The 11,717-nt window shown below is 32.8% G+C and overlaps 1 protein-coding gene across 1 annotated transcript; it reads right to left on the bottom strand.

The window, feature by feature from the left end:
* Positions 1–4,069: 4,069 nt before the first annotated feature.
* LOC131052869 (uncharacterized) lies at positions 4,070–4,942 on the bottom strand. Its single transcript, XM_057987513.2, has one exon. It carries the CDS (start codon positions 4,825–4,827, stop codon positions 4,333–4,335), a length of 495 nt encoding a protein of 164 aa, XP_057843496.2. The 5' UTR covers positions 4,828–4,942; the 3' UTR covers positions 4,070–4,332.
* Positions 4,943–11,717: the final 6,775 nt, after the last annotated feature.

Here is an 11,717-nt window from a genome sequence, read left to right as displayed (position 1 = left end):
CATTGTATCACCAAACAATCCTTCCTCTTTTCTTATATAGGAAACCACCTACTCTACACATTGTGTGATATACAACACAATTGAGTAACTCTCCATGTTCAGATTACAAATCTATGTGGGTAAGGTGTGTTCAAAGACATGTATGTTGTATAGATTTCGTAGGAGCTACCATTGATAAAATAAATAACTCTATCAGTTAAATCAAGATAGTTCAATTATTATGTAATCTTTATTATAAAAATAAACTTAAGAATTGGTATCATATATTGTGTTTCATTAATCTAGATCTCCCTATTGATTCCATGTGTCAAAGATAGAATGAAAGTATTTATGACCTTTTTGTCTTTCATGACCATTACTCCAATCAATTTTATACATGTTTGGTGGTCCACTAATTCAATGAACCCATACACATATGGTCCAACTTTTTGTTTGAGGAGAGTTTATTTAAAATCTAATGATGATATATCTTCTAAAATCTTATAAGTTATCTTGCAAACCATGTTTGATGTGTGTAGTATTCCCATGTTGACATAGATTTGCAAGAGAGTGCATATTTGAATAACTATAAGCATTTAGTATTTAGTGTGATGCTAAAAATGTGGTTAGTATAAAGGCATACACATATAATGAGACAATAGAAGCATAATTGAAAAGCTTAATTGAAAATTTAAACCAAAGATGCAAACCATAAGCCTTCCTTGAAATGTCCCATTTTCCTCTATTCTTGAGGACCTTGAAGGTGTTGGATTGATGGGCTCTCAGCGGAGCAATGACCTCCAAAGTGACAACTCAAGAGTTGAGTAGCTAATTGATCATGATTGACTATGGAGATGATATGAAATGCATGATTTAAGAACCTAGATGAACATGCTATGATAAATCCAAAGCTAATTACTAGATAATTGAAACGCAAATTGCCTATAGTAATGATGCCTAAATTGATATGAGATGGGATCGATATGCCTATAATAACCATGCATAAGATGAAATGAGATGGGATCCTTATTGCTCCAAAATGGGGGATATTTATAGGAATTCCAAGGCCAAAGCTAAGGTGGCAGGAATGAACGGTCCAGATTTGATCTGAAGATATCAAAGGCCAAGATTGAAGAAGTTGGAGAAGAGGTTGGAGGAAGGGACACTTGTCATCTCTGTGGTGACAAGTGTCAAGGAGCCTTGCTCATGAGAGGGCAAGTGTCCAAGGGAGGAGACATGTGGCAAAAGTGCCATGTGTCTCAAGGAGAGAATATCCACACCATGAGAGGTTAGGATAAGGAAGTTAGAATGTGCAAGATAGGATAGGTTTAGTTAAACCCAAGATTAGATTGAATGGGTTAAGTTAGGGGATGGTTAGGTTGGGTGGTTAAAGGTAGGAGCCATGTGCTCATTTGAATTTAGAAATTCAAATAATTAGAAAAATGGTAATTAATCTCAACAAACTTGAGTTTGTTAATCTTAATTAGGGATTAGAAGAATTGATTAGTATGGGGAGACATTAATTAATTTAGAATTAATTAATCAAAGGGGGATGTGAGATGAACTATATAAATAAATCATTTAGATTTATTTACTAGTAGATGAATAGAGAAATTAATTAAATTGCTTGTGAATTCAATTAATTAGGAAGGGGTATTAATCAAATATCTACGTATTTAATTAACTATCTTCAGACCATTTTTAGGTGTATACATTTAGAATGACCACATTGGAAATGAAATTATGAGTATCTTAGGTATAAATTATAATTATAAGAAGGTTTAGAGAAACATGAGAGGAGCAAGGGGAACAAGAAATAAGGAGATAGGTCATACAAAGGGATCGAGATAGACGAAGAGAGTAAAATGATACATATAGGAAGAATAAACTAAAGGGAGAGGGAAAACGTGCTAGAAAGGTGTCAAATAGGTAAGCTAGAAAAAACATTAAATTAGCACAAAAAAATAAAAAAATGAATTGCAAGGTATGCAACTTATGTTCTTACAAACATCAACAACATGAACCATGCAACAACTAATATTTAAAAAATTAGAGTTGACTAGAACTTATTGATATATACAAACTAATTATCTTAGGCAGTTAACATGATAGTCTAAGTACTATCCTACAAGTCAATGTAGATATAATTCAATATTAGTTAAGTGTAATTGATCTTTATATAGATTTGAAGTAAATTGAAATTTATCATAGATGTATTTCATGTTAAAATATAAGTTCTATTTTAAGTTCTTATAATATTGTGTGTGAATGTATATGGAATTCCTAAATATGTCTCCCCAATTATCTACTTGGTTGAACCTCTCCATATGGAAAGGACCCTAAGCTATGTGGGGTGAATGTGCAAGATGGAATAAGATATTGAAATTGGACAATAAAGTTCTTATATGATATATTTTTCAAAGTGTACTTTAATAAATGAATGACACTTTGAAAATTATATAGTGTATGTGGGAAAAGTGGGTTGTTAGAATTAAAAATGTGAAAAATACGTAAAATACCAATCCACACACACACACAGGACTTCTTGATGCAAGCTATGGGGTAACGATGCGTTACTCAGCTTCCCAAGGAGGGTCCCATATAGAAATCTTGAAAAGTTCACTACGACGAAATATTTTTTATAATTAAGCAGCGAAAACAAGGGGGCTGACCCGGAATACACAATAAGCCTCAGAGAGAGCATAACCAACACATACATAGCTGTCAAACGGTAGTCGGCCAATCCCTATCTTAATCATCAAAAACAAAAACCACCTACAGCTATAGAATAACCCAAGATTGATAACAATCTCATCCATATAGCAGCTTAAACAATAGGTAATCAAAAAGATACTAACCTTAAACCAACTATCTTTAGAGATAAGCATACTATAAAAACTAAAGAAAGTAGCAAGAGTCTTGGCAAGCCTCATATGGCTGTAAAGAAATTAAACTTAACAGGGATCCAGCCGATCCTGAAATTAAAACTATAACAAAAAAAGAAAAGCATCCATCATTTATCATGTTTTCCAGCTCCCATGTGTTGGGAGAGCAGAAGTCCGGTCCAATTTTCAGCTAGGAACTCAAACAATTCCTTCGTGGTGTCACCTTCCAACCCACCATGTTTCACTTTTTCCTGGTGCAGCAGGCACATTGAAGTGGCCGAGGAGTGCATGACTTTAATGGCAAATTTCGCAATTTTGTTGACATGGGAATCCAAATAGTCCAGCTTCTTCTTCACTTCATTCAGGTCCTCGAAGATAGCATTACAACCTGCACAATGCACCTCCTCCTCCTTCTCTCCACCTTCAATAGTAGTCTGCCCGCCCTCAAACTTTCTTTCGTCCTCCTCAGAGATATGCGAGGGGGAAGTGGCAGAATAAGGGGAGTTGTTCTTATTATCATCCTTAACAGTCTTAGAGTCAGGGGCGTTAGTATCCAGCTTGGAAGACTCTGAGCCCTCTGTGGCCTCCATATCATCCTCAACCTTGTCACTTTCTACCTTCTCAGAATCTTCCTCACCCTCATTGACATAGTTCTTCCTCACAACAATTTGTTTCATATGGGGTTTGCCAGCGAATCTGTTGGACCTCCGCGGGGTCACACCGTCCTCCGCATCAAACTCAACTATCAAGATCTTAGGTTCTTTCCTGGGTTTCTTGGAGGTAGGTTTAGCAACGGAAGGGTTGCTTTTGTTTTTCTCCTCAATTTTGGGGGAAATGAGAGGGGTGTGGTCCGGGGATTGACAAGACGTAATAGGCTTTTTCAAGGTCTTTTTGTTACCTTTTTTAGTACCAACAGGGGGCCATGGAGGGAGGGAGCAAGTTGAACAAATATGGGTTTAGGAGGACACAGGGCCTGTGGAAATTGTAGCCCTGACAAAATGTTATATCTCAAGTGGTTTTTCATATTGAATATCAAATTTTAGAGTGGATGACAATATTAAATCAAACAAACAAAATCCTAGCAGTAAATGAATTTCTGAGAGCATACCGAAATTCAAATATAGAAATTAAAATTTACTCCCTTAATTGGGTGATATGAGATCTACTGCCAAACCTCGGAGGAAGGATTGATTACTGGGAAAATATGAACAAGTAAAATGGGTTTTTCATTTATCTCTGAAAATACAAAGCTCACTGAGTATAAGGTATTCCAATACCATAACGGAGATCTATTGTAAAAATCTCTCATCAAAAAAAGAAAATGTACAAGTGAATGATGAGATGTGATGTAAATCACCAAATTACTTTATCCATGACAAAGGATTCCTCCACAGTCCAAAAAGGAAAATCAAAAACTACCCAAGCCAAACAAAATTGTTTCAAATAATCTCTCAGTTCATCTTTTTCCTCAGTTAGTCTCTGGAATCTTTTCTAAAGCCGGCCTCCATTTTCCCCTTGCAACACAAGCTTTCTGTTGAAGTTGCAGGAACTTGGCCTCAAGCTGCTTCAGCAAAAAGTCTTCCACCCATTTCTCCTTCACACACCCATCTGAAAGCAAAGCCTTGAGCTCTGTTTTTGACACCATAATTTTGATCTTCATACCCTTTTCTCCCTTCACCCCTCTTTCCTTCATTCCTCCTCCATTAAAGCTGCTCTCATCTTCAAGATGGGAAGGAATGAGGTAGTAAAGCTCACCGCCCTTCAATTTATAGTCCTGGGGCAGAGCATCCCTAACATTTTGTGGGTGAGCAAGCATATAATTTCGCCCATAATCTTTTGCAGTGAGAAGATCTCTGACCAGGAGAGGAGGACTGTATTCTAACATCTTTCCATCCATCTTCATCACTCTGATCATCTGATCTCCTCTCTCTCGATCTACACTGGATTTCAAGCAGTTACCCATTACAGAAATTCAATGAAAACACAAGCTTTGAAAACAGAGGAAGAAATTCAATTAAAACTCAAGCTTTGAAAACAGAGAAAGAAAGGTTATGCAGATGAGTTCAGTCGATCTGTTTAGTTTGGGTTTTGGCCAATTGAAAAAGTAGCTTATGTTGTGTTTTATAGGCAAAAGCTAATATGAGAAGCTTCCGCAGTAGAGTCATGGAGGACTATCGGAGAGGAAACATCGTGAGTTGAAAGACTTTTGAGTACGTTAAATGAAGTTTGACTGTTAAATCAATACATAATTCACGCGCTGATTAAGTCGTTCTGAAAGAGTTGCTTCAATACAAAGTTTTAATTTTTCATTGGATTTTGTTAATTAAAATTTTTCATTTTCTAGAAAAAAAATTAGTAATTAAATCAATTGTATAATTTTATTGGTACCAATAGTGCATGGTTATTAGGATATTTGTGCATAAATATTGGATCAATTGTACAACTTTTTTGGTCTAGTAATGGGGCAATAAGGAATATATTTTGGATGGCACTTTGAAATGACCACTTTTTGACCATACATGCATAATGAATCTCATAGTGTTCTTCTTTGCTATCTAGAAGCCAAAACAATAATTTTAAGTAGTTCAGTCGCATACAAAGACAACAAAAAAAATGGTCAAAATTTGATGTACCGTTTAGAAACTTAGGGTATGCGAACTTAACTATAACGACAACTGATGCTCTTTCTCAAATTGAGAGCTCTTTAAACAAAAGTTTAGTTTTCTTGGGGTAATTTTTATTGATCGAGTTATGACATAAACCTAGATCTCATACTCAACATAAACGACTCATAATAACACTTAGTAAGGTTTGAATTTTGGTAGCGAGAATATATGACCATGATTTGACAATCATATTATGTCATTATGAGATTGTCATTAATTAATTATAATTGAAAGATAAATATTTTACAATATTACTCTAGGGTATTGTTATATTGAATATATCATTATCTTTTTAATTTGGAGTTAATGTATGAAGAATATATATCCCATTAAATTGGATCTTTATATTTTACAAATATTATTACACTTAAAAAGATTCGATTTATATTGATATTTTTATTGAATATTGTAATTTAAAAAATTAAAATTAAAATAAAAAATATTTTCTACAATATAATCATTTATTATTTTTATAAATTAACTTGTTCCAATTGATAATTTTTAAGATATAAGAAGATTAGAGACAAAGTATAAATGTGTCATATTCCTTGAAGTAGTCAATGTTTTTTATTTTTTGACAAAACGCAAGGAAGTTACATAGGACGAGACTAAAATAGTCAACGTTAAGATGTTCATTCTAGGTAAATTCACAAGAAAGCTAAGCGTTGTGGAAATTTAAAGAAAACTATTAGTTTTTATTTTTTGAATGGACAATTTATGAGGTAAATTATAAGAAAGTGTTGTGTATATTCAAAAGAGACTATAAATGTGTTGGTTTTAATTTTCAAGAAATAAATTTAACTTATAGTTAAGACTAATGTTTACTAATACATCAATTATTTAATTTAGCTTGAGGAATTAAGTATTGAAATTTTCATACAAAAGGAAAAAAAACTCACGTTTTATTTGATAATTAAGACTAATATTTATAAATACACCCATCATTTAATTTAACTTGTAAAATCAAGAGCTAATTTAAAATTACACTTACAAATACTATTAATATAAATATGCTAAACATATATATCTTCCTTTTAAAAGACTAATATTAAAACACCCTTAGATTTAAAATAAAATGAAATTTGTGTTCTAAAACGTATAAAAAATAATAATAAATACCTACTCCAAGTCAATAAAATGTGTGTTCTAAAACATTTAAAACATAATAATAAATACCTATCCGCTTGACTTGGAGTTGAAAGTCTATAAATTGTTTGAAGATATCGTTTAAAAGTTGCATGTCTTTGTATTAGGTGAAATCAATCTAGGAAATGTATATTTTTTATGACGTGGATGGAAGTCTAGGATTTGGTCAATTGCTTGGATAAAATAATCCACTGGTTTGTAAGACTACAAATAATTTACGTAATGCTGATGTCATGCTTCCTTCATTAATTAATAATGCATAATGCCTAGAACAAAGTATGTTAAGAGTTAGACAAAAAGAAATTAGATAGATAAGTGGTGAGAAACACGAATTCATTAACAAAATTAAAGATCTAAATTTGATAAAGAAAAAATGTGTGAGTCTTTGAAGTAGTCAATGTGAACCCATTCAAATTAGGTGAATTTATGAGAAAGTTTAAGTGATGTTGATATAAAAGAAATTATTAAAGGGGTGGTTTTAATTTATATGGTGGAAAATTTATTAGGTTAATTTATAAGAAATGTGGATATTTGGGGGGATCATTAAAGTATTTTTTATTTTATTTTTTAAAAGAGAAATTTATTTTTAATTAAGATTAAGATTAAGGTTTGAAAATGAAGTATTTCATATTTATTTAAATCATTAATATATAAGATATTAATAGATAATTGATGAGATATTTGTATATTCAAAAAAAAATGTTGATTAGAGGGGGGTGGGAGGCTAGTTCCGTTGGCGAGAGCTTTCTGTGGTAGGTATATGGTCATGAAGTCCAATCTACCCCCACCCACATGGTACTAGAGGTAGTGTTACACCAACGCAACCAGGCACATTAAAAAGTTTACTTGATGCACTCCAATTTATAAGAGGGTTACCCAATTCTTGTAGTCTAAAAAAATGTTAATTATATTAAGAAGTAACAAGTGCCACATAGTGATTGTGAAGGAAGCTAGCAGTATCAAGGAGGAAGTGGAGGGCAAGTTGTTGGATTTGGAAAAGAAAGTGGACGCCCTGAACGAGAAACTGCAGGAAACTGTTAGCAGAGCGAATTTCACTGAAAAAAGGTTGCATGAGGTCACCAGGTTCGCGCTGAAAGTCATGCACATCTCTGCAACCACTTTGTGTCTTTTGCAGGAAAACACCCAAAAAGGAAAAAGAAGGAGGAAGAGGACTACAAAGACCTCTTTAAATTTCTCACAAAAGAATGGGCTAGGAGGCTCCTACCCAAGATGAGTCATGGCAAAAAGAAGTAGGGATGTTAGCTACTTGGTGGTTTTTTGAGTTTTTGGATGGTCTTGGTGGCCTTACTGCTTATAGTTATGATTATATTCCTTGTTGGTTAACCTTGGACTTGGTTATCTTTAGCCCTGCGTGGCACATTTTACGGTTTACTATGACTCTTTTAAACTCTATTAATATGGGTAGTATGTTTAAGTTTTTGATAGAGGAAAGTTTTAGGAGGTTGTGATTTTGTTGTTTTTCTGCTAATAGTTGCTCGCCTACTGTTAATGTGATTGTATCTAGGTCAGCCCCCTAGTTTTGGTTGCTTTTAATATCAAAAACAAATGCCACATAGTGGTCAGTACTTGCCTTATTAGTTTGTAGTTAAAATGGTAGTTTATTAATTGTAAGTAATATATTGTTTAATTTAATTTGTTTTGTTTTTTATTAATAAAGCAGAGAGAACAAGGGCATTGACCCTTTACATAGCAAAACTATTAAAAATCATAGCACAGAAACAACACTATAACAGCAATTAACAACAACTATCAACAAAAAGGAACCAAGTCTTTAGGAATCAGAAACAACAACAGAAAACAAAAAACAAACTACAGGGGTGCCTTGCGCACCCCAGTGGCATCCATAGCATTGTTCCATTCATTTGACAGGAACTTGTAGAGGTCCCTAGCCTCCTGCTTGTCCTCCTCACTGTTTGCATAGTGTTCCCTCAACAGAGAAAGGGTGAGCGCAGATCTATGTAAAACCTGCACATGGAATTTGTTAAGGCCCACCATTTGGGCTTCCCAAGCCTCCATCTTGTTCTTGAGCCGGTTGACATCCTCCTTGATAGTCTACAGATCAAGCACAGGGCCGAGGTTTTTAATTCTCTGTGTGATGTCCAACACATCCATGCTCATCTTTTCCATTTGTTGGAGAGTAGGGACCTCCTGGGGGTTCTCAGCAGCCATGTCATCTGTAGTTTCTTCGGTCTCTTTGGGCACACCACCAGCAAGGTAGTTATCATTATCATTAACCAGGCCCATCACCCGTTCAGTCATTTTTAATTTTGGGTCCAAATTACCAGAATCCAGGGCTTTGCTATCAGAGATTTCCACACCCATAAGACCCTCAGTGTCCATGTTCATAGGGGTCGTATCCTTAACATCAATGGGGTCCTGGGTTTGCATTTCAGAGATACTCATGTCAGCGTCACTGATAGTGGTCAGAACCATGGGGTCCCCAGTCGCATTCACATCCACGACATCCCCATCAGGGGCCCCCATAGTGGTATTAGGGCCCTCTTCCTTCTTGTCCCCAATGGGGATCCTCCTCATAGTCCAGATTCTCGAACACCGGGCTCTTCTTTTTGCAGCTTTTGGAAGCAATTTTGGAGGATCTCCTTTTAACCTCAGAATCTGGGGAAGGATTGTCATTCTCAGCATCCTCAGAGGAAGAATTGTCATCAAAGACAATGCGTTTGCGTTTAGCGGGGGTTTTTCCTTTGCCCTTGGACAGGGAGCGGGAAGCACTATGACAGGTAGATAGAGTTAAACTAGGGGAGACCGTCGATAAGGAAACAGCCGAGGCATAAGCCCCGAGGGAAGAGAGGAGGTTAAGGGAAGCACTTGGTAGTCGCTCAATCATTAGTGAATATTTTGGATTTCTCTTCCTGGAGAAGGAAGTTAACATGGTCTGGGAGGGAGTTGTGACTCCTCCAACATCTCAACCCTGAGAGGTTTAGGCCAATAGTTGCCATGGCGTCCGCCACACGATTGCCTTCCCTATAGATATGCATAATTCTAAACAAGTCAAGCCTGAAGATGAGCCCCAAGGTGTCCCTGATGGTTCCCTCAATAGTCCAATTAAGCTTATTCCGCCCTTTGACAGCATCAATGATAAGCTTGGAGTCCCCCTCAATGTCCACAATCCTAATTCCCATGGAGAGGGCAATGCGGATTCCCCAGGCTAAGGCCATCGCTTCAGCCTGATTAGAGGAATGCCCATTCAGGTTACCCGCATAAGCAACAACTTATATTATTTATCTTTCTTGTTAATTTGTAGTTGAAATAGTTATTTATTAATTGTAACTAATATATTGTTTAATTTAATTTATTTTGTTTTATATTATTTATCTTTCTCAATTGTGTTGTCTTAAATGTATAATTATAAAATATTTCATGAATAACACATTAATAACTATATTTTAATTATGGCATGTGAAGGTTTTATTGATCAAGAAAATATGTAATTACATCTTAGCCGCATTAACTCTAATCATAATATTAATCATAACCTTAATACTAATTAAACCCTAACACTATAACCCCAATTTAAATCTTAGGAACACCAACTCCAATCCTAATTGAACCATGTTATTAACTCTAACCCTAATCCTAACGCTAACCTTCACTAAATATTATTTTACAATACTTAATTTTAATCAAGTCGTAACCTTAAGCAATTAAAAGATGGTATACATTATTTAATGTTGGTATATATTTTTTAATATTTACATTAGATCGATGATCCTAATTTAATTATTATTTAATATGTACATTAGATTAAGAATTGTATTTCAAATTTGAAAAGAAGGCTTGTAATAAAATAATTTAATAAACCATTTAAATTTTCAAAAAAAAATAAAAATTAATAATTATTTTCTAATTTTATAATATTATTAAATATAACATGTAAATATAAGATTTTCTAAAATGACAATAGATAATATAATAAAATGAAAAATATCTTTAAAAATGTACTTAAATCAAAAAATAAAGATCAAAGACAAATTTCATTAGAATGGAGGTATAACTCTTATTAATATTTTTTTTATAGCATTACAACTATAACTAAATTCCTTAAAATTTATATTAAATTATAATAATCTCAATTATTATTTATAAAAAAATAGTAAGACAATAGATGAAAATATAATATAGTTTAACATCTTTTATTATTTATTTTAAAGAAAAATATATATGAAGACATTTTTATAATAATTTTACACTAAAAAATAGTTTTTTTAATTTTAATAATTTAATTTTTTTTTCTTTATTTTTGAATGTGATGAAGAGAAGAATATAAATAATATTATATATTAACAATAAGATGATCTAGAATGATAAAGAAAGCCATACAACATTTGATTACTAATCATTCATTGAATAAGTATTACAAAAAAAATTAATATTCTTCATAACACGATATGAATCAAATAAGAAAACAATTAAAATATATAAGAATTATCATAATATTTTATTTTTTTTAAATATTATAACTATATATATATATATATATATATATATATATATATATATATATATATATATATATATATATATATATATATATATATATATATATATATATATATATATATATATATATATAGTTTTAAAAAATCTGATTTTTTTGGTAAAGAAATTACATCAAAGGATACTTAATTTTATTTTTTAAAGTTAATTGACTTAAAATTATTTTTATGAAATATATATTTTAAATGAAAAATATATTATTTATTAAAACATATGAAACTTAAGTGTAAATGTAAAAATACTAAAAATATCATTCAATTTTAGAAGAAACGCCTTAAAAAAACTAAGAATCCTCATGGGATGCACAAATTGTGGTGGTCGAGGAGAAAACAAAAAATTATCTGCGTTTTCCCAAGCTTTCACTACGATGCCTTCTATTTCTCAAGAGGGTCCCACATTTTGGTGCTAACCAAAAATTTCTCAATTGAAAATTACATTTAATTTTTAATTTTAATTTTAACGCGAAAGCGGGTAAAGATGCTACGGTCAAATTTTAATTTTAACA

This window comes from Cryptomeria japonica, chromosome 6 (genome assembly GCF_030272615.1).
Source record: "Cryptomeria japonica chromosome 6, Sugi_1.0, whole genome shotgun sequence".
NCBI lineage: Eukaryota > Viridiplantae > Streptophyta > Pinopsida > Cupressales > Cupressaceae > Cryptomeria > Cryptomeria japonica.
This window is presented reverse-complemented; position numbering and strand designations above follow the sequence as displayed.